We start from the raw sequence: 24,321 nt of genomic DNA on the forward strand, positions 1-24,321 counted from the left end.
GGAAGTCTGACTATGGTAAATCTCCTACCTCCTCTGGGCTTTGGTTTCACCAGCTCTTAACTATTTGACACCACCTGGATGCAAGAGACCTGTCCCTTGCCTACGGAGGTTGCCCTGCACCAAGGAAAAGCGTTGCCACTCACTTCATCTGGAGTGTCCTAGTGACTATATGTAGCCCATCACTGATGAGCTGTGGAAATATTAACCTGTTTGTGTTAGCCACTGCTTTTGAGACCCGGCTCCCATAATTTTAGGTAGATTTGAATCCATGTGCTCATTCTCTTTCTACCTTCATGTGAACAAAGGATGTTCGAAACTCTGCCTAAGACAGCACCCCTAAAGCATAAAGTGATGACTCTATAATTTTAATCTTTTTTTTTTTGAATCTCCTATAAATTTTCTTTTGGACGGATATGGGATGTAGTCTGTAGTTTTGACACAGTGTCTTTCTTCAAGGAGCCAGATGCTCTTTTCAGAAATTAAATAATAACGAGAGGCCTTCAAACTAAGGTTTTGAATATGTTTTTTCACAGACCAAATTGTCACGAAACGTATATCACCATTCTTGCTCCTTTTCTCCTCTTCTTACAATTCTCTCACATGTTACGCTATGATTTTAGGATTTTATGCTAATATAATGGATGTTAATGCTTCTCTGATAAGCTGATGGTTATGAAAAAGTATGCAGACAACTCATAATTCATTTTTGAACTGGCCTTTTGATAACATGGTATCCAGTTAAAATATGCCATCTACAAGACCTTAGTTGATGGCAAGAAAGTACCTCTTTGGTTTTAAAAGAAAGTCCAAATGCTTGTTTGCAGTATTTCAAAGAAAAAGAAGTTTGAAATTTGTCTGATGTGGGTACTGACCCTTTTGTTTGGGTGGATTTTTTCTTTTTTTCTTTTAACATTCATTTTTGAGAGATGGAGACAGAGCATGAACAGGGGAGGGGCAGAGAGAGAGAGGGAAACACAGACTCTGAAGCAGGCTCCAAGCTCTGAGCTGTTGGCACAGAGCCCAACACAGGGCTTGAACCCACAGACCATGAGATCATCACCTGAGCTGAAGTCGTATGCTTAACTGAGCCACCCAGGTGCCCCTGGATTTTCTTATATAAATGTAATTATGAAAAAGTGCTGCCCACAAAGTTTGGCTGTAGCATGCTGCTTGCTAGTTTCTTGAAGACACCAGCACTGTACCAGGGGGAAGAAGTGAACACAAACTTCTACATCTGATGCCACTGCTTAACTTCTAGCTCAAATAACCACATACTCACTAGGCGGGAAATCCACCCCCTTTATTCTCACTGTTTTTTTTTTTCTTTTTCCTACAGTAAACATCTGTTGACTCCTCAAATTGCTTGAAAGCTTTTGCAAGAATTTCATACACTAAAATATCCATTTACTGTTTTGTTTTTGATTTTTCTAGCTCAGTGACCTATCGGAATGGGTATGTTATTCACTCCTTTAAATTTTTTTTTTTTTTAACGTTTATTTATTTTTGAGACAGAGACAGAGCATGAACGGGGGAGGGGCAGAGAGAGAGGGAGGCACAGAATCGGAAGCAGGCTCCAGGCTCTGAGCTGTCAGCACAGAGCCCGACACAGGGCTCGAACTCACGGACCGTGAGATCGTGACCTGAGCTGAAGTCGGACGCTTAACCGACTGAGCCACCCAGGCGCCCCTTCACTCTTTTAATATACGTGTACTTTGAATGGACAACCGACGCCAGCTTATTTGTAATGAACTGAGCTTCTCACCGTGTGAGTGTTCAGAGCAATCTCCATTATTTGTGCCTCTGCAATTAAAACCAACCAACAAAAAAAAAAAACCACCCTGTGCACCACACACTTCAATCTTGTGGAATTAGACGTGGCTGCATACTTAAAAATTAATTGTCAAGCAGCTTGTTAAACTGCCACTCTGCAATTAGGAGAATGGGTCGCCTGCGGAGTCATTTACCTCCTTTAAGACGTTGAAAAGTTTTCCAAGTCTCCTTTTTTATTCTGCATGTGGTCTGGATAGCCTGTGGCCATAGGCTTGAACTTGGTGAAGTGACAGAAGTGTGCAGCCTTACCTCAATGCCAGCTTCTCGGTGCTTCCGCTCTCTTCTGGTGCCATGATGCGATTCTAGTTCTGCTTTTCCGTAGGGCTGGAATTCATCGTAAAAATGGAAAAAGCTAGTCGAATGGTCTCTCCCTTTTTCATCCAATCCCCAAAATGAACCAGCAGAAGAATGAAATGTTAATTTCAACAATTAGGAACAACCATTAAGGTTAACTAGCTTTTTACGTTTCTTCATATCCTGAATAGAAGCATTTTCAAGTGAAAGAACCCATAGAATGAATTTTTAAAGTTCCAGAGGATCAAATCCTCCTCCTCTTTCCCGAATATAGTGCTTCAGCTTTAGTGGAATTGCCTTTTCTTGGGGGAAATGTTTTCACTCTGAGTCGGGTGCCTCATATTTAAAATCGATATGGCTGTGCGATCCTGGTGGTGTTTTGCAAATGTGATAACATTCAGCCTTGCTAATGTCACACAAACCCTGGAGTTCTTGCCATTCTTGCTGTTGACATTTGACGCTCTGTTAGTCTAGTCTTGTCGTAATGACCTCAGTCATCTTAGAAAGCTTGAGCTTTTTCTCCATGGCTGAACCAAAGGTCATTTCTCGTGCCGTGTTGTGTTTTCTTACATTTTAATTTGCAATAAAAAATTAAACATTTTTATTAAAGTTTCTTAGAGGAGTGAGGAGGGATTGGGGCATCTAAGCTTTCTCTAGCCCATACTGTTAAGTGTATAGTTGCATTCTCGTGGGGGGTGTTGATGAAAGATTTTGTTGAAGGTTTTAAAAAATAACTGTTTAGTTGGGGGGCAGGGGTAGAGATGGGTTGTAAAAATGGATTTCAGCTGCATTTTTAGAAACGTGTTTTAATTCCAAATGACATTTGAATTGGGGCGCCTGGGTGGCTCAGTCAGTTGAGCGTCCGACTTCGGCTCAGGTCATTATCTTGCCGTTCGTGAGTTCAAGCCCTGCGTCGGCCTCTTGCTGACAGGTCAGAGCCTGGAGCCTGCTTCAGATTCTGTGTCCCCCTTTCTCTCTGCCCCACCCTTGCTTGTGCTGTCTTTCAAAATGAATAAACATAAAAAAAATTTTTTTTTAATGATATTTGAATTTAGGGGAAATGTTTTGGGTTAAAACCCTTGCTTACCTCTTAAAAATGAAGCACATTTGAAATTCAAGAAATCCTGGGAGAATAGAAACCTCTCAGTTTATTTATTAGACTTTTCCTTTGATCATGTAATTTACTTTTTAACAGCTACCAGCGTTTAAATTATATATTTGTAGGGGGAACCGAATGAACTAGAAAAGCCTCCAGCTTATTTCCCTTTCATGAAAGTTTAATGAAAGCACCTATGTAGATATTCTGGTGAAGAAAAATTGTCTTGGTTCCAGAGATCTCAACTGGCATTCCAGTCCTCAGTGGAGTAAAAAACCCTGTTGCTAGCACCCCCACCCTACCATTACAACGGTGTGGTTTTAGAATGGAAGAACCTGGCATTTTGATCAAGTGGAACCGATGGAAAGCAAGAATAAGAACTACAAGATGTAGGGGGCCCTTGGGATAAAAAGGCCCCTGCTCTGCAGAGGGCAGGAATGGCAGGATGCTTCTGGTTTTGCTGGTGCTTGCTGTGCCAATACCCAGGCTGGTGGGAGAGGGAAAAGTGCCCAGCCAGCACGAGCTGGGAGTTCTGGCCTGTGCACTGCCTCTCTCTGCTGGTGCTCTGTCCATCTGTCAGCAAAATGTGGCCTCAAAGCTACATGAGTGGCTCTTTAAAAAAAAAAAGTTTATTAATTTATTTTGAGAGGGATGGGGAGAGGGAAGGGTGGAGAGAGATAATCCCAAGCAGGCTCTGCGCTGTCAGTGCTGAGCCCTACCCAGGGCTTGATTCGGGGGATCACAACCTGAGCCAAAATCAAGAGTAGACACTTTATTGACTGATTCACCCCAGGCACCCGCCCCTTCAGTAGTGGCTCTTAAACATCATAGGGCACTGTGCCAGGACCCATGTCTGCCTAGGAAAAATGATTTGCAAGTCAGCAAGAAAATAACAATGTAGGGATTGTCTCATTAAGGTTACTTTATGAATGGAAAAGTCTACCTTTTTTATTTTCTGTGATTATGTCTTTGTGATGATGGTTATCAAGTGGGTTTATTTATTGATTTGTTGATTCATCGATTCATTCATTTTGTTGAAATTATAGTGATCATGTAGGTGATAGCTTTCTTCTTTAAAAAAAAAAAAAAAGTGCCCTTACTGGGCAAAATGTAAAACTAGCCACTATGTTTATTATCACTTTTGCTCCTGATGTTGAAATCATAGCAGCTTTTGAACTTTTTTAACCCATAAGACCTCTTCTTATGAACTCCAGGTTCTAAGTAGTTTTACTCAAACACCAGACACCTTTTTGGCTTGAAAGCTCTTGGCTTTACAAAACTTCTGTTCTGATGAAACCGAGAGGGTTGGTGCCCTTGCTGGTTGTAGTTCTCTTTCTTGGTGGATAGATAACTCCAGGTCTCACCTCTGTTGCAAGGGGGTGGGGGTGGGGGAGGGATTTTCTGAGTTTCTAGACACTGGTTATGTGCATCCTTTGTGTTTGTTATGGAGAGAAAGGTGGAAGAGGCGGGTTAATAGGAGTGGCCTGCTCCCTTGTCATTAATGATGTGTGGCTGGAGGCTGGGTTCTCTGCCCCCATTTTTCTGCTGCTTATCTACTTTGATGAGGTGGAGGGTGGCAGGCAGAAGAATGGAGATGTTGTTCTAAAGAATGAATTAAGGGCCATTCCCATGTCCGTGTGGCCAGCACCCAACAGGTTTTTGCTGAAGAACTGCCTTTTGGAGTTGGCATAAGAAGGTGCCTCCTCTGCCTTCTTCCCCTGAATCCTGCTGTCGGGGTGGTCTGGGACCAATGATGGGAACTCATGGGAGGACTGTTCCTGAAAATACCTGTTTCCATGGCTCTTGGTGAGATTTTAGAAAACTAAGTTGAATGCAGTACTTTAAAAAAAACTTCTGTGTATATATTTAAATAGTTTATTTTTTTGTAAGTTTATGACTTGGTATTAGGAATTTGTGATTTATTGCTGGGGTCCAGAAATCTTCAAATTTTATCTTACCAATGGGTGCAGGTACTGAAGTGCAATTACTGATGCACCTTTAATCAAGCTGAGAACGCGGTGGCACTGACTCTCTCAAAGTTAATGTAGCACTCTCTACTTGCCATTCTTGCCCAGTGACAGAGGGGAGAGAAGCAGGTATTTTGCCCCAGTAGTCTATAAAACTGTCTGCCCATGATATGACCCTGGCAACTTTATGACCTGCCCTCATGGGGTTTTCCCATAGCAGCTTGAGAAAGGGACATTGTTGCAAACCCTTATCCAGTTTTAGGATTCGTACAAATTTGGGAAATGATGACCTGGCATGGTATACTATCTCATACTCCTATTCTTTCTCTCAGCCTTGAAATGGATCCATTCGTGTGTTTCTAGAGATTTCCAATAATGGTGAGAATGGAGGGTGAATACTTAGCAAGATGCATTTCAGAATCTCTTGCTCTCCTCCAAGTTGTAAATTTTGTGGTGGTGTTGATTGCCTGTTCTCCTCCCACACCCCACCCAGGCAGGCCTGGCCCCCAGGGTGATGCAAAGGGCCTGGGGGCAAGTCTCAGTAGGAGGAGCCACACTTCTCTGACCTCAGGTGATTGACCTGGGTCACCAGGAGGATGAACAACTGCTATTTCCCTGTTTATTACTCCTTGCTGGCAGCCACTTGGATGTATGGAGGGTAAAGAGATAGAGATCTACAAATCCATGATTTTTGTCGAAGTTGGTAGGAGAAACAGTAGGATGGCAGTATTTCCAAGCCCTCTTAAGAAGGCAGTCTCAGGTTGACCTGTTGATAATGAACTTCATTTCCTAGTCTTATAACCCCAATCTTTACCTATGGCCCAGATCCCTCATAAACTCCTTGCTGTATCTCTCCCAAGTGGTGCTACGTAGGCCATGGTTGCTTCACCTCTAACATTATTTACTTCATTTGTAATTTTTTATTAGACTTTTTTAGATTGAGCTGTTCCTATGGCAACCAGGAATGGTGACTTCACTCTGCTGAATCCTGGTTCTGAGAGGTCCAGTTCCAACTGATTACTCCTTTCACCTAATTTTTTGTGCTCACAGGAATGCAAAATACTCCTCAGCCCTGCTGGTCCCTTTCCCTCATTTGTCTGTCTGTCCCTCAGCACTCATGGACTTGTACACTTCTAGAAATATATATTAAACTTAATTTTAATTCTGTTAATGAACCTTGGTATTTTTCTTTTTGCTGACATCACTCAGCATTTCCCCAACTTGCACTGGTCTTTCCAAACTTATCCTCTGTATGAGAAGAATCTATGTATCTGCCCTTCTTGATTTATTTTCCCCTGTAGTAATCTACTAAAATGTAATTCCAACAGAAGAAAAACAGACTTTATTTTCATTTCTTGTATTAAATTTTTCCAGTCTCTTCTTTTGAAGAGTGATATCGCAGTTGCAGTGTCCTGAGAAATGTGCCAAAGTAATCAAGACCTTTCCATCCTTGACATTTACCTATGTTTCATCCAATAAGAGCTACTTGTAATTTATCTTCAGGTTGTAGCACAAACACAGGTATATCCAGTCCCAAATAATCCAGTTTTTATCAAACGTGCATGTGTCTATCCCTCCAAGAGACTTAAGTGTTTATAAGATCTACTCTAAATGTAGTCACTTGATCTGGGAAAGGAGTCTTGGGCTGAATCCACCTTTTCCTCACACATCCCCTGCCCATCCAGAGCAGGGGCAGGCTGAGATGACACCCTACCCCCAGTGTCCCCAACCTCTCTGATGCTAGGGCCACCCGGCTCCTGAAAGTCCAGCTTATAGTCCATGAGACCTTGCACAGCATTCTGTCCCAGATGGAGCCCCTACAGTTTTTCAGAATGGATTTTTTTTAAAGGTAATCGCCATGGTAGTTCATCAGTAAGGGACAGCGGGGGTCACCATGTTAACAAATCAGTGGCAAGGGCCAAACACGTTATCCAGAGTTCTCCTACCACCTAAACAGTCTTTCTAATTTGTGTCCTTGTTTTATAATCTAGTCATTGAAAAATAACATCAATATAGGACTATCATAATTTGAACTGAGAAGACTTGAAGACTGTTGGAAACTCAACTGTACATTACAGTGACCTTTCCTCACAATGTATCATGGCTGTCCTTGTTTTAGTATCATCTTATTTTCCACGTCTCTCTCCAAATACCCTGCATATTCCAAAATACAGTCGTCATTTTCTCTGTGATGCCCAGATCCCTTCTGCTTGGTCAGAGGCCGCACACGTTAGCCTTTGGAATATTACAGCTGATGTTTTTGAGAATATCCTTGCTCCCACATGGCAACAAGGTGGCCCAGACCCATCTTAATTCTTTTGTCACACACATGAATTTGGACAACTGTGGTTCCATTTCATGGGGAATAAGTCAGAGACCAAACTCTGGTGTTGGGGAGGCATACTTCATAGCCTCTGCCATGGCTACTGGAGGAGATATTAGCGTGATACCAAAAGAGAGATTACTTCAAGCATCTTAATGGTACTTCCTGTTTTTGAAGACCATAAGGGTCACAATGGTATCTCCTATGTAATTCCAGCCTCTCAATTTTTCCTGCCTTACGTGAGCTCTTATTAAACTGGTTTTTTTCCCCTTTAAGGTAACAGATTTCCTATCGCCTGTACCTATATTGACTGCACTGTGCTTTCTATATTTAAAAAACACTGACGGAGTACCTAGTATATTCCTTTTCTGTCTTCTGGTTTCATGGCATTGTTGTCTAGGATATTAAAGAAGAACTTCCTTGATTCTTCAAGCTGCAGAAACAGTTATAGATGCATATTGATTAACAGGCAGGGAGAGGTCACCAGGAATTTTTATAGCTGCCTCGGTTCAAGTCAGTCAATCTGTCTCTCAGACTCTGCCTCTCACTTTGGACTTGACTTTCTTAGATAACTATCTGTTTGCTTCTTCTGATTTCTGAGGAACATTAGCTACAGTCTCTCCCAGTCTGTAAGATGTAAGAGTAATAAGCAGAGATCAGCTGCAATATTCTTTTTAAGTTTTATTGAGATAAAATGGGCATACAACACTGTATAAACTTAAGGTATACAGGATAATGACTTGACATACATATATTGTAACATTATTACCATGGTAAATTTAGTTAATATCTACTGTCTCATATAAATTAAAAATTGTTGTTTCCTTGTGATGAAAACTTTTAGGATTTACTCTCACAGCAACTTTCAAATATGCCATATAGCAGGATTACCTATAGTCATATTACACATTACATCCTCAATACTGACTTCTAACTGAAGTTGGTCCCTTTTGACCACCTTTACCTAATTCCCCGTTCCCCAACCCCCACTCTGGTAACCATAAATCTCATCTCTTTCTCTAGGAGTTTGCCTCTTGTTAGATTCCATTATATAGTTTTGTCTTTCTCTGTTTTATTTCACTTAGCATAATGCTCTCAGGGTCCATCTATGTTGTCACAAATGGCAGGATTTTCCTTTATTTTGTGACTGAATAGTATTCCATTGTATATAGACACCACAACTTTTTTAACTGTCAGTGGACACTTAGGTTGTTTTTATGTCTTGACTGTTATAAATAACATTGCAGTGAACATGGCAGTGCAGGTAACTCTTCAACATAGTAATTTCGTTTATTTTGGATAGATACCCTGATATGGCACTGATGGATCATATGGTAGTTCTATTTTTAATTTTTTGGGGAACCTCCATACTGTTTTCCATTGTGATTGCACTAATTTGCATTCCTACCAACAGTACATGAAGGGTACTGATTTTCTCTGCCTCCTCGCCAACATTTGATCTTTTTTTGGGGGTGCGCAGGGGGTACGGGGTGATGATAGACATTTCAACAGGTGTAAGATGACATCTTACTGTGGTTTTGATTTTCATTTCCTTGATGATGAATGATGTTGAACACCTTTCCATGTATCTCTTGGCCATTTTCATCTCTTCTTTGGAAAGATAACTGTGTCCCTTGCTTATTTTTAGTTGGATTATTTAGGGTTTTCTGCTACTGAGTTTGAGTTCCTTATTCATTTTGAACATTAACTCCTTATCAGATGCATGAGTTGTTAGTATTTTCTCCCATTCTGTAGGTTGCCTTTTCACTTTGTTGGTTATTTTGCTGTGCAATTTTTTGATGTAGTCCTGCTTATTTTTTCATTTTGTTGCGTGTGTTTTAGGTGTCCTATCAAAAAATCATTGACAAGATCTATATCAAGGAGCTTTTCTCTGTTTTCTTCTAGGAGTTTTATGGTTTCAGGTCTTACATTTAAGTCTTTAATCCATTTCAAGTTAATTTTTGTGAGTGGTTTAAGACAGGGGTCTAGTTCTGTTCTTTTACATTTAAATATCCAGTTTTTCCAGCATCATTTATTGAACAGGCTGTGTTTTCTCCATCAAGTATTCTTGGCTCCCTTGACAAATATTAGTTGACTGTATATGCGTAGGTTTGTTTTTGAGCTCTCCATTCTGTTCCATTGGTTTACGTATTTGTTTTTATGCCAGTACTATACTGTTGTGATTACTTTATCTTTATAATAAAGCTTGAAATCATGAAGTGTGTTGCCTACTGCTTTGTTTTTCTCTCCCAGTATTGCTTTAGCTATTTGGGGTCTTTTGTGGGTCTATATAAATTTTAAGTTGTTTTTTCTACTTTTGTGAAAAATGTCATTGGAACCTCAGTAGTGATTTCATTGAATCTATAGATAACTTTGGGTAGTGTAGACATTTTAACATGGATTATTCCAACCCATGAATACAGGGTATCATCTTTACATCTGGTTTGTGTCTTTTTTGGTTTCTTTCATCAATGTCATATGCTTCTCACTGTAAGTAACTTTCACCTCCTTGGTTAAACGTAACCCTAAATATTTTATTGTTTTTGATGCTATTGAAAATGAGATCTTTTTATTTTTTCTTTATTTGCTTTATTGTTTGTTGCTTGTCATGTTATTTTGAGTACCAAGCCAGCACATTAGGGTAACTACCAAACCCATTGGGAAATGATTGATTGATGGATTTTTCTCCAGCCATCAAAGGAGGCAAAGGTCAGCACAACTGAAGTTGGAGTTTTGTTTTTTGGTTATATTTTTCAAATTGTGAACCATATTCCATGTTTCTGAGCTGCTCCCCTCCTCCGACAAATGGCTGCTGCTAATTTTAATATCTCTCCTTTCCCTTGCCCATAGAGTTTCTCTTGCAGCTCAAGGGAAGTTGGGTTTTACTTGTCAGTCTTCGTAGGTTATCCTTCCAGTGTCAGTGTGATGAATTTACTCTCTGCACAATAGGGAGAAAAATAGATCCAGTGGTGCTTGTGCCATCCAATTTCTAGCTTTCATTCACAGATCAGCGGAGAAGACTTCTTTTTGTTCTCCTTGACAGAGAGCTACTTGGGGGCAGGAACACTTAGACCTCTGAAAAGTGGGCTTTTGACAGCAGCCATGTGAATAGTACTGCTCAAGTGTTACATGAGTCAGAACACCTCGAAGAGACTCTAACCTTGCAGACACAGAAAAGTAGCATGTTGTAAATAAGGATGCGGGATGCTGTGCACTCTTAAGGGCAGGGGACCGATGAAGCACAGAAGCCAGAGTAAAAACACAGCAGAGATGACTGACTAGGGAGAGGAGTGACCCAGTGGTAACAGCAGAAAAGTAAAAGAACTTCCCCCTAACCTGTCCTTTGCCATGAACTTGATCTTTTTCCAGGCCCAGTAGAGTCCAGGCTGGTGGGGAAGGAGGTCCAGAATGTGAGTGAGGCATATCAGGAAGAATCTAGCTGACCTGCAACATGGTGAAGATGGGTGGATCTGGGGGTGATGATAGTGGGACTCCCCAGAGAGATGTTATAGTAGAGATTTTTGTCTTTCCATCTGCCACATATATGGCAGCAGAGCTAAGAGGCAGAGAGGCAATTTTTAGTTTGATTAAAGCTATCAAGGACAAGGGGTAACAACGATATTTGTTCTTTGCTTCCGTGGGGTTCTAGAGAAATCTAACAGGCAAATCAGTCCCTCGTCCAGAAAGACAATTCAGAGAACAGGGAAGTACTTGCTGACTGTAAATACCATACAGATGACTCAGGAGAAGTCTCCAGTGTGACTGAGAAACCCCAGAAGGGTGACTCTCCAGGCTGGCCATGCATCAGAGCCACCTGAGAGCCCAGGCCATCACAGACCTACCGAATGAGAATCTTAGGGGATGGCCCAAACTTTTATGCTGTAGGGTTTTGGTTTGTTTGGCTTGCTTTGATTTCATTTTTAATGCTCTACCCGTGGTTCTGATTGATAGGTGGGACTGAGAACTACTTGTCTAGCATCAGTCTGTAAGATGTTGAGAAGAATTGTGCTGTGGTTCTCAGAGCAGAATATGGTCTGTGGGCAGATAGTATTAGGGGCAGCTAGTTTCCTATCTTCACACAGGTCCACACATACACAGAACTCTTAGGAATTGGCTTCTCCATCCAAGGCCACTTCATATACTTCAAGAACAGATCAGGCTGTGTGTTTGTTTTGCTTGGATATATGGCCCTGGGCTTGCTGTATGGATATAGAGAGCAGGATGGATTTGATCTCTGTCCAGCAAGATCAGATATGAGGCCAATATGAGGAATATGTGAAAGGGCATCCGAGAGAGGAAAAGAAATAGGTTGAGGAGTGCAGGAGAAAGGGAGGAGGATCAAAGAGCAAAATAGAATTGATTTCATCTTCTGTCTCATAGCCCTCATGGGTAGAAGTGTTTGCACACAGTAGGACTCAACAGTGGCTTTGTGAAAAAAACTTATTCCTATTTTTTCCCTAGAGAAATAGTAGATTAGAGACATATTCAATTTTTCATGCCAAGGTAATCTGACCTTTCAGATGTTAAACTCTTGGTGGAAAATACTCAGTATATGTTACCTTGGATGAAAGGCAATGATTGGACAGAGTGCTTAGTCTTGACCCTATGTGGCCGCTGGTCTGCCATTTCATCAGAGGCCTGATGAATGATGTGTAGGTGGTTGAAATAAAAAACCAGAGCAGTTACTGGAAAACAAATCCAACTGCTGGGGATCTTTTATGTAAAGAATGAGCTTGGCAATGTCAGATTCTTAGAACTGTGTTAGTCAGCTGTGGGATAGAGGGGGAAACATTAATTCAGAGAAAAAAATAATTGCTTCACCTCGTTCCAAAGTATACTTGCCATCAATCTAAATGTCAGTAATACCCTGACAGATACCTCCTGTCAATTTGCTCTCTTAAAAGACACCATAAAAATAAACACGTGTTAGAGCTGCCATTCTGGCTGTCTGGTTTCCCTGGACATCTATGTTCAAAGGAAAGCACGGGTGTATCTAGAATGACCCTGTGCTGAATTGGAGGCATCCCAACAACAGGCTCTTTCTCCTCCGTGGAGAATGGTTATCTTTCTGTTGCACAATCAGTGTTTGTAAAATCCTAGCCCTGGTGGGAACCTCACAGAGTAATTTGGTTTGTTTCCCAAACTCCTCAGATTGGGAGGGAGTGAGGGAAATGGTTATACACATCTACATAGGTTCTCATGGATCAAAAACTTATTTTTAGAGACTTAACAGGAGATTTCTCAGGTCTTTTCAGCCGTGTGTTCAGGGATTACGTGTACACCATGCAGGGACTCTTCTTTCTTAGAAGTTTAAAAATTCTCGTAGGAACTCATGAACTCCGGGTCACCACAGAAGCCCCACCACAGCCCGTGGGTCATGTGAGCCATCTCTCAGACTTCACTTACCAAACTATGTGCAAGATTTGGGCCAGATCTGTGTTGGAGGGGCTTTTTGCTGAAACAGAATAGCTCCCTGCTGTACAGGTTATTGCTGGAGAGGGCGCTCCTGACCCAGAACGTTCTCAAATCAGGCTGTGGCCCTTCATCTTTATGTCCTGAAACACTTCCATGTGGCTGGGAAATTAATGACCTGAACAAAAATGAGATTTCCAGAATCTTCTTACCCAAGAAAAATAATTCTGTGTGCTGCTAAGAGGAGGGCTTGGCTGAATTGAGTGAATTATAAACTGTGGGAATGGTAAATTTGGCATTCATGGTACATGGCTGGGGATGGATTGTGTTCTCCCTACTTGAAGAGTGAAGGAAAGGACGATAGCCTGATTTTATACAAAGCTTTTGGGACATTGCACTCTTCAGTCCTGTCACACGTGGTGATGGGAGGGGGAAGCAGTGAGGGTGTGGGAGGCGGAGCTCCCTGAAATCCCGTCCCCCTGCTTACCTTGCTGCAAGAGCATTAGCAGAAGGAGCAGTGACTCCCGTAGGCTTTCAGCCAACCGGAGTCAGCCTTTTCTCTGGGGGTCCTGTTGTGCCTCACAGCCTCTGACATGTGGGCCTGTGTTTTTGGAAAGGCAACTGGCGAGACTGCCATGATCACTGAACGTGGGGAAGTACGGCTGTCAGATGCCACACCCTCCTCCTCTTTTCTATACTTCATTAAAATTGTTGCATTATTTCAGTTTTTAACGGTGTCCCGAGAGGCCCACGAGCAATGCCAAGAGTATGGCTTCTTTTCAAGTACATTTACCTTAAAGGCCTGTGCTGTCTTGGTTGAGTTGCCCCAGACTCACTTGAAGGATTTCTTATGGGGGAAACCCCTTAGGGTGATTCTTTCCTGAAGGTGTGGCCTTCTGTAGCCAGTGGTTCAGCCTCCTCTGACTAGGAGTTTCGGGTGCATATGCACCATCCCATTATAAATAGAAAATCAAGTTGTCAAAATAAAAGAATGATCCCTTGGGGTGCCTGGGTGGCTCGGTCGGTTACGCCTCCTACTCTTGACTCTTCATTTCAGCTCAGGTCATAATCTCACAGTTTGTGATAACCTATGTAGATGTGTGTGAGAAATATAAAATCCCCTTTATATTTCTTTTGGTCAGCAAAAACATGTACCAATGTTGGTTTTTCTTTTTTAAAAAAAATTTTTTTTTTAATGTTTTTATCTATTTTTGAGACAGAGAGAGACAGAGCATGAACAGGGGAGGGGCAGAGAGAGAGGGAGACACAGAATCTGCAGCAGGCTCCAGGCTGTGAGTTGTCAGCACAGAGCCCAATACAGGCCTCGAACTCATGAACTGTGTGATCATGACCTGAGCTGAAGTCGGACACTTAACCAACTGAGCCACCCAGGTGCCCCCCTCCAACTCTGACTTTAAAACATAAGTCAAACTAATCTGTGCATGTGGCCTCCCATCCCCGGGTGACACTTTTTAAATTTTAATGGGCTACTTAACTTGTTAAAGAACAAAAGTTGTCCCTGTTACCAGCAGTTTACAATCTCAGACCTGTTTGGAAAATGCCCATCAGTTCCTTTGTTGTCCTTTGAGCTCTGGAAGTATTGCCCAGTCCTCTCTCCCCACCCCTTTTAGAAAAGTGAGGACTTGAGAGTTTGGTCAGAGGTGGGTAATGGGCTGGCCTATGACAATAGGGGAAGGTGGGCCTGGAATCTGATGCAGGGGAGGAGGCAGCCTTGGAAGCATGGAAGAGTGTAGGAAGCGAGTCTCCAGGAATCAGGATGGAATCCAAGGTGAAGGTTCCTCAAAGAGCAGTCAGAAGAACGAGTGTGTTTGGGATCCCAGCAGAAGTGACTTTCTGCAGTGAGAGATTTTTTTTCCTCTGGAGTCTGGACCTGGGCCTGAAGGAATGAGGAGGGAGTCAGAGGGGTCTTGGCTAAAGACTTCCTCCCTGGTGTTTCCACTTAACACCAGGGAACAGCTAGTCTCTGGTTTAGTGCCAAAAAGAAGGCCCCCTGCTGTGTGTTGCCATCAGCCCTTCAGGCAGGGAAAGTTCTGGCAAGCTAATGACATCCTTGAGCAACTTAAGTTGTCATGAGGAGACAAAGCACTTTTGTAGCATTCCACGTCTTTAAACACATGCAACGGTTTTTGCCCCCAACACAAATGCGTTTTTTTATTAAAATGTCAGGCTAGTAGGGTGAAAAATTTGGAAAAGTTCAAATGGTTCCGCAGCCAACCAAATGACTAGTTCATTTTTTTTAGATTCTTTATCGTTCTTGCAGATGCATAACAGTCGAAGGCATTTTGCATTATGCCTTTTTCACGGGCGGCATGTTGCACACATTTTTCTGTTTCTGGGAGCCTCTGTGATTGTCTTCTTTAATGGCTATGGATAGAACTTCCTAAAGAAGCCCATGACTTCGAGACACAATTTTTGTTTTGGATATTTAGGCTCTTTCCAGGTGTTTGGTTTGCCTCCATTATAATGCTCTTATCACAACAGGGTGCATACTTCTTTGCTCGTCTTGAATTACTCCCAGAAGTGGAATGACTACAGCAAAGGCTACAGACCTCTTTATGGCTCTTTTATGTATTACCACATTGCCATGCAAGAGTTGTGCTCCAGTGTCCCCTCGTACGGGATCACACCAGCTAAACTGCAGCTCAGACAGCATTGTGTTTTCCCCAGTTTCGCAAATTTAGTTGATATAAAATGATGTCTAAAAAATGCTTTCTTTAATTGTCACTCCTTTCATTACTAGAAGAGATAAAGTCCCTTCCATATATTTTAACTTTATTCCTGATATGAATCATTTATTCATCTCCTTTGCCTTTTTCTTTACTTGAGGCTTAGTTTTTTTCTTACATTTCAACAAGATGTTAACCCATTTGTCACAGTGATGCAAAGTATTCTGAAATCTATTCAGTGTTTGCAGTGTTCTGAAGTCCAGTGATCTTTGTACAATCTTATCTGGTTTTTGTTGCCTTTGAGCGCATCTGTTACTTCAAACATACATAAGTGTTAGCTCTGTAAAGGAATGCTGGACTATTCTATTATGTGCTAGTTCTAGAATTTAATTTTAAAATAAAATATTTAATTCTGTTATCCATCCAGAATCTTTTATATTTCCTGTGGATCTTACTGAATGCTTTTCTGATTTGCTGGTCACATATCACCGAGAAATTTGTTTAATAATCATGCCTCCCCCTGCCCATTGTACTAAAAATCTGTCTTATCACATGCTATACTTGATACTTGTTTATGGACTGCCTAGATTGTGCTACATTCTTCTTTTTGAACCATACCAGAATGAATTAATTTTACTTCACACATTTGCTAAAACTTAGCTCCTTTTCAGAATAAAAAATTTTTTTTAATATTCATTTTTGAGAGACAGAGTGTGAGTGGGGGAGGGGCAGAGAGAGAGGGAGACAGAATCTGAGACAGGCTCCAGGCTCTGAGCTGTCAGCAAAGAGCCTGACTCAGGGCTCAAGCCCACAGACCATGAGACTATGACCCGGGCTGAAGTTGGCTGCTTAACTGACTGAGCCACCCAGGTGCCCGAGAATAAAAATTTCTTACTGCTTCTATTTCCTGGTGAATTTTTAGCAACTCTGCTGAATTCCAAAATATTCCATTAGAATTATTAAAACTGCATTAAATCCGTAAATTAAGTTTAGAAGAACAGGCATTTACCAATATTGGTATTCTCATTGTACACCTTAATATTTCACCAAATCAAATTACATTTTATAGAATAAAGGTTTGTGGTTTCATTCTAAAGGTTTAACTCCTCTAAGTAAATTCCTGAAAAATTTATTACTTTTTTTTTTTTTATCAGTTATGAATAGAATCTTTAACGGTTTTCTTACTGAAAGTACTGAGTTACCTGCTTTTGTTTGTACTGTTAGGGGTACTGTTAGGTTAATGGGGTGTTCGGTTGGTTTGTTTTTACTTATATGGCATCATTATTAGTTGTCAGTTGTATCTGAGGAAATGTAATCGTCCTGGGCACTGTGGAGGGGCTCCAGCCTATCCGGAAACTATTGCTCTGTGACCTTCTAGAAAGGCTTCTTTCTTTATTTGATAGCCTAAAAGTAGAACAGAGTGGGATAGAGAAGAAAAGGAAAATGAAAGCGTGCACAGGCACATCCAACAGATGATCTCATGCCCTACAAACTTCCTAGGAAGGTGGCAACTGAAGCCTTCATGTGTTCTGTGACATTCACCAAGGAGCCTTCCCAGAGCCTGGGGTCCCCAAAGAGGAACTTGGGGTTCCAGATTGGAAAAGAAGATTGCTTAAAATATCTTGAAATACTTACGTGTGGCTAGAGAGAATCACTGTTCCCCCTCTGTGGCCATAACAGGTTTATCTTAGTGGGAGGCAGTGTTTTCTGGTGTCCACCAAAAGAAATGTCAGTAATGTAGTTAAGTTTAAAATTATAAGCAAGAGGGGCACCTGGGGGGTTCAGTTGCTTGAGCATCCAACTCTTAGTTTGGGCACAGTCATGACCTCACAGCTTCGTGGGTTTGAGCCCCGCATCGGGCTCTGCACTGGTAGTGTGGAGCCTGGTCGGGATTCTCTCTCTCCCTCTCTTTCAGCCCCCTCCCCCCGCCCCTCGACTTGCACTGTGTCTGTCTCTCTCAGAACAAATCAACAAACTTAAAAGAAATAAAATACAAGCAAGACAATTGAATTAATGATCCAGTGGAATATTTTTCCTCTGGATGTGGCATCAGGGCCCTTTCCCAGGTTTACCCTGCCCCACCCCCGTGCTGTGAGGTGGTACCACATAATCTCCTCCTGCCGTTTGGGGACAGCTAAGGCCACTCATGGAGGGACAGGACTGCCATCCCAATGCTGCCTCAGAGTCTTGCGGTCTGAATCCCCTGTGAGCAGGTTCATGCAGTCTTCAGTGTACCGTAATACATCCTTCCTGGAATGTTAGTCCAAAAGTAGAGTCAGACTGTGGAAAGAGTTAGTAGAGTTTGTAGTTTGATCCAAGTTCAAATCCCCACTCACCTCTTACAAGCCAGTAATGGGAAAGTTTATCTTTTCCCATCCATAAAAGGGAGACAAAAGGACCACTTGATGTAATTATTATTTATTTCTTCAGGAAATATGAACGAGTGCCTACTGTTTGCCCGGCACTGATAAAAGTGCTGTTGTGGCAGAGAATACAACAGACTCATGAAGCTTATATCCTGGGGAGTAGAGGAGGATAGATACATATCAGAAATAACATGAATTCATATCAGCTAATAAAACATGCCTCAAGAAATAAGATAGCAAACTATGACAGAATAAGGGTGATTTTTCCTTTAGGAAGGGTGATCAGAGAAGGATTCTCCAAATGAGAAATGTGAGCGCCGAACTGAATGAAGCCTGGGAATGAGCCACAGGAATATTAGAGGGAGAGCATTCTAGGCAGAGGGGAACACATGTGCCAAGGCCCTGTGGTAGGAGGGAGCAGCATACTTGTCTGAAGGACAGAGCGGGGGCCTGTGTGGTTAGAGCAGAGGGAGTGATGGAGAGCACGCTCGTGATGTCAGAGAGGTACAAAGGATCCAGATCAAGGACGGCAGGGATCAGCAACCAAGGCCAGCAGCCATATCCAGGCTGTGGCTTGTTTATGGGTAGCCCTCTAGGTAAGAATGGTTTCGGTTTTGAAAAAGTTGGTTGAAATTAAAAAGGACTATATGACAGAGACCATGTGTGTCCTGGAAAAGCCTAAAATATTTACTGTCTTGTCTTTTTTTTTCTTTAAAAAAAATGTTTATTTTTGACACAGAGAGGGGGTTGGCAGGCAGAGGAGGGAGGGGGATAGAAGATCCAAAGTGGGCTCTGAACTTAGTGCAGAGAACCCCATGAGGGATTGGAACCCACACACAGCAAGATCCTGACCTGAGCTGAAGATGGACGCTTAACCGACTGAGCCACCCAGGTGCCCCCTGTCTGGTCTTTTATAGGGAAGATTTGCCAAGTCCTGATGCAGGGTCTTGGAGACCATGGTGAGGACATTGCACTTGTAGGTGTGAAAAGGAGCCACAGTGGATGGGAGGGAGTGCCTGTGGGAAAGTTGAGCGAGAAAGTAACATGATGTAACAGAGTTTTAAAAGGATGGCTCCGGCTGCCATGTTGGCTCAGACTATAAAAGGGGGAGGGGGTGTGGCTGCAGCAGGAAACATAGTTAGGGCACCATTATTACCGTCCTGGTGTGTACCAGGCAGCCTGGCAGGAGGTGGATACTGCGTCCTTGGTGTTGGCAGCAGGGTATAGAACTTGGGTGTAGAATGTATTTCAGAGATGGCACCAGAGGTGGCTTGACTGTGGAGTATGAGAGGGAGAAGTGAGTAAAGGGTGACGCCCAGATGTTTGGTTCCACACTCTACTGTTGTCAAAGGAACTGAATGAATGAATGAATGAATGATCTTTTCTGTCCCAGGGTTTGACGCCTCCAGCTCTTCCACCACTGTGCAATCAGGGTTACCTTCCTAAGGTATGCTTTTGACAGTGACCCTCTGCTTTTAAAAACCTACACCAGTTAAAAAAAGAAAAACAAAAACGAAAAACTACACTAGCGTCCCGTTAGCAGTGGAACAATCATGGCTGTCCATAATCTGACTGCCCTGTACTTATGCCCTCATTTTTTTCCAGGTGTTCCCTTTCATTTCACCTGACCCCAAAACGAATCAGTGAATCATCTGTTGGTCCCCGTGTGTACTTCATACTTTCCACCAACAGGCCTCTGCTCGTGTGTGTGCCTCGTTCTTAGCCTCACTGGTTGTCAACACTCTGACCTGTTAGGGTCTCCCTTTTCAATAATGCTATCCCTCAACACCCTTCTTACCCTTCGAGTCTATTCCAATGCGCCTTGTCTTCACCTCTTTAAACAGGCAGCTTGTTTCCTATTTGCAACATGGTTTTGTTTTCTGGTTTTTTTTTTTACACGAGTCTTTCTAGACCAGACTACCAAGATGGAGACAACATGGCGTACGGTGAAATCCCAACTCTGTATTTGGAACCTGTATGACTTGGAGCACGTTACTTCACCTTTTTTTTTTTTTTTTTTTTTTTTTTAATTTTTTTTTCAACTTTTTTTATTTATTTTTGGGACAGAGAGAGAGACAGAGCATGAACGGGGGAGGGGCAGAGAGAGAGGGAGACACAGAATCGGAAACAGGCTCCAGGCTCCGAGCCATCAGCCCAGAGCCTGACGCGGGGCTCGAACTCACGGACCGTGAGATCGTGACCTGGCTGAAGTCGGACGCTTAACCGACTGCGCCAACCAGGCGCCCCTACTTCACCTTTTAAAGCCTGAGTTTGCATTGCTGAAAAATGGAGATAATGACTACAGTTACTCCACAGCACTAATTGCAAGTCTAAAATGAGATAGTTCACGTATAACACCTTGCATAGTTCTGTGCCTGCTGTATGCTCAGGGCTCCTTAAATCCCTGCTGTATCAATTCACCTTCCTTTAAGAGCTAAGGAAGTATCTTTCTCTCCTGCTTTCCTGGTTGCTTTTTACACTGGTTTTGTATACGGTAGGCAAATTAATATATTATAAAAACTAGAGCAAAACAGGCTCATGTTCTTGAATTGACCGTGAGGTCACTTCCCACCGCTACCACCACCATCCACATCCAGCCGTAGGATATATGGTCAAACTCCTCACATTGTCAGTGGGGGCAATCATTCCTCCCTGGAAAAATCCTGATGATAAGCCACGATGTTCTGGAAAGCACCTACCCATGGTGTGTACCCATAGGAGCTCTCACCGGGATGATGATTGACAAAGCCTCTGCCTCTACTCTGGCAAGCACTGAAGCTTGATCATTCCTTAAGCAGTGGCCCTCAAAATGTCATCCTCAGACCAGCAACATGAGGGTCCTGTCCCCTGGAGCTTGTTAGAAGCACCAGTTCCCGGGTTCCACCCCAGGCCTGGTAGAGCGAGCACAGAGGAATAGTGTCCAGCAGCTTCTGCTGTAACCCATCGATGATGCCCACCAGTGTAACGAGGCACTGCCGTGGCAGAGGGAGGCATCGGGATGCAAAGCCTCCTGTGTTCTTCATGGTGCTGCCCCATTCAGTCCCAGTGGGACACTTGTGCTTCATCTCTCTGCTTTTCTGTTGGTTCCATAATAAAGGCTATGAGGGCCAGGAGATGTTTGCAGCAGTGCCAGAGAAGAGGGGGAACACACGCTCTTGGGTGCCACTTTTTGTGGTCAGCGACGCTGGGCTCCTTTTAAGATGCTTCACTGAGTCGATGGGAACAAAGACAAAGGTGTGACCCACAGTTAACACCAGGACATGTCATTTCATCAGTAGTTCGGTTTGAGACATCGGACTGGTTCAGGAGGGAAAATAGGGAAAATAGCAGACGGACAGGCTGTGGAAATGATTGGGTGTGACTCCTTTTAACGTAGCTGTTGACGCATTTGGAAATACAGCAACTAAAGTTAGTTTGAATGATTTTGAGCAATTCGGAAATAGTACAAAGAACATTTCGTTGCTCCACCATATTAAGGTCTGGGGAGCCCTTAAATATCTCTGCAGTTGTGAGGAAAGTGCAGCCACCTTTTTATATACTTATCAGCTTTTTAAAAAACATGATACCCCGTCTATCATTTTTCTTTTCTTTAGGCTCCTGGTATGACATGAAAAGTTATCTCTTCAACAGAGCAATTCTTTTAATCCAAATAGAGTTGAAATAAAATTACTCCAGACCTTATTATTCAGACCTGTGCCTTCTCTCCATACCACCGGCTTTTGCCTTCTTTGCTCATTGCTCTGAGGGAGGGTAGGCACAGGAGATGACCACACCTCACACTAGCCCCTGTGGTTGCTGGTGTGCAGGTCTAAATAATATTCGGTGCCTAAGAGGTGCTCTTGGCATATAGAAGGAAAATGTTAGAATTTCTCGTTATGATTAACTTTCATCTCAGGCTTTGGATGTTTTTTGTGCATATTTAGGGATGGGGTCCTATGCTGAAACATCTTTTCCTAAGGGGTATGTGTGATCAAAATTATTTGACTGTGTCTCAGGGCAGGGTAATAGGATGGGGAAGGGATTTAGGCAAAAGGTCGAAAAAGCGGATACCAACAAATTCTAGGACTTCTTTGTGGATTTCAATGTTGTCATGTTACCAACTCAGGAATAACGACAATAAATAATAGTTTTGTCTCCTATCATGTACTGTTGGGTTCAGACCGTGGTGGGTGAATCAGACAGATGAAGGGAAAAAGAAGCAGACACAGCAGCTTTATGTTGAGTTGTCTCTTTGCTTGTGCCTCTCCCACTGGGTGGGTTGCCACTGAGTGAACAGCCAAAGTGGAGCTACCTGGGGTGGCAGAGAAGGTACCGAGATGGTCCTGCAGCTGATGGGTCCATTTCTGCACTGCTGGTTGCCCTTTGAAAGTCCTGCATTTCAGAGCTGTCTGCAATGGTGAGATCTGGGTAAATAGGACCCCTTTAAATGATTGGGCAGAAGGCCACATGCCTTGAAGGGAAAAGACCACAGGGCACAGAATGTGACCATATGCCTGTCCCCCAAGCTGCCTTTCTGTCGCTAGGCTATAGTTACATTTGTTTCTCTCTCTCACTCTCGAATGCTTCTGAGAAGTTTCAAAGGAAGGTAAGCAGTACCTATCTCATTTACACGCTTCTCTGGTAGAACAGCTCGGGTTTCTGCTCATCCTGGGCAGGGGACTTTTCTAAGAACAGATTTGGCCCTACACACCCTCTCCCAAGGATGTTGCATGGCTGTGGTCACCAGTCTCCCCCTCGCCCATAGGCTGGCCACTCGCTTCTAGAATGAATTCTTGGGGAGCTTTGCAGTGGGTCTTTCTTTGTAGTCTGTCTTTCAGAATTCTTGTCCTGCTTTGCTCTAGAGGGGGCCACAAGCGGCCCGTGCCGACATTTTTCCTTGTCCTTCCCCACAGGCAGCACAAGGGGGTGGCCACAGGACCCTGCTATATGGCCACGCGATTCTCCTGCGGCACTCCTTCAGCGGAATGGTAAGCACATCTGGATGTCCGCTTTCACCATTCGAGGAGGAGGAAAAAGATGAAGAGGGGAGGAAGTATAGGAAACCAACAAGCATCTAGATTATGTTAACACACAAGTAATTTGGAATGTAAATAATTAGAGCACACTATTGTTTTGCATTTTCTTCATATAACTTACTCATTTTGCAATTAGGTATTTGCCTAATGTCTAACCACTCTCCTCCCCACTCTGGGAAGAAAAAGGACCTTGTCTTTTCTTTTTTTAATTTAACTAAACCTAACCCTATCAAGGACAGTGCCTCATACTAGATGCTCAATAAATATTTGTTCAACTGATGAAGAAATAAACCATGAAATAATTCGTTAAGCATATAAGGGTAACCAACAGAGAAGAAAAATCAAATTAGATTTTTATGAAATTTCTACACTTCTGCTAGCTAACGGAAATGGGATGGTATCCATTGCCTTCAGTCCTGGAATAATTGGAAGGTATTATGTTAATCCAGAGGCTGTAGGAAGATAAGGAGCAAAGCCGTCACAGAAAGCTCATTGAGCTGTAACTAATTAGGGGTCTGGGACCGGAACTAACCAAAATGGTGCTAACTCAGTGTAACATGAGAAAAAGTGTTCAAGTTTTAAGTAAATATAATTAGAAAAATCTGGATACTGTAGAACTTTTGCAGGGCACGTTAAGGAGACTATGGTGATCTCAGTCGAATGTAACACGTGCCAGCTCTAATCCTGTTTGCTTCCATCCCTGTATTGCTCATCGTCACTTGTATCAGTGTAAGGGAGGCTCGTCTTCTTTCTCTGGCCCAAGTGGAAAATGTTACATTAATTCAAGACTTCGTTTTCACACATTTACACCTGCAGTATGCTCACAGTTCATCTCAAAGCTTGAACTGTCAGATTGGCAGCAGGAGCTGCAGCTGGCTCTTAAATAATTTATTTATGGCGGCTTTTTTTTTTTTCTTCCTGAGGAGCGGTAAGAAGTTGACCTTTTCAGCCTGAACATTCTTCTGTTGTAGTCTTTCATGGCAGAGGACAGAGAACAAAAGTGACCAAATGGAAGGTTATAGGAGCAGGAGATGGGGACATTTAGAGGGTGGGGAAACTTTGTATCCTGATGATGTCTAGAACTGAGATGGGATCATGTATCTTTCAGAATCTGGTGCTTATCCATAGGGTAAATAAAACCTTAATACCTCTCTTTTCCTACCTGAACAGACTAAACAAAACCTCAAACAGCACGCCTCTCATGGCTTTGACAACTTGGGCTAAAAGCATGGTAGAGATGTGAAGGATTATGTGATTTATTATTATATTTACTGTCCCCCAGGCCCAGAAAAATTTGGATTCACAGTTAACATAAACTCTCTACTAGCTAG

General features: G+C 42.6%; 1 protein-coding gene across 1 annotated transcript in view; it reads left to right on the plus strand.

Moving 5' to 3' along the window:
- The window catches only part of RYR3 (ryanodine receptor 3), a 526,048-nt gene that overhangs the window by 203,827 nt on the left and 297,900 nt on the right, over positions 1–24,321 (plus strand). The window contains exon 4 of the mRNA XM_042942518.1: positions 22,868–22,942. Coding sequence (XP_042798452.1) covers positions 22,868–22,942 — 75 coding nt within the window. The remainder of the gene's footprint in view (positions 1–22,867; positions 22,943–24,321) is intronic.

The sequence above is a fragment of the Panthera leo genome, chromosome B3, assembly GCF_018350215.1.
Source record: "Panthera leo isolate Ple1 chromosome B3, P.leo_Ple1_pat1.1, whole genome shotgun sequence".
Lineage (NCBI taxonomy): Eukaryota > Metazoa > Chordata > Mammalia > Carnivora > Felidae > Panthera > Panthera leo.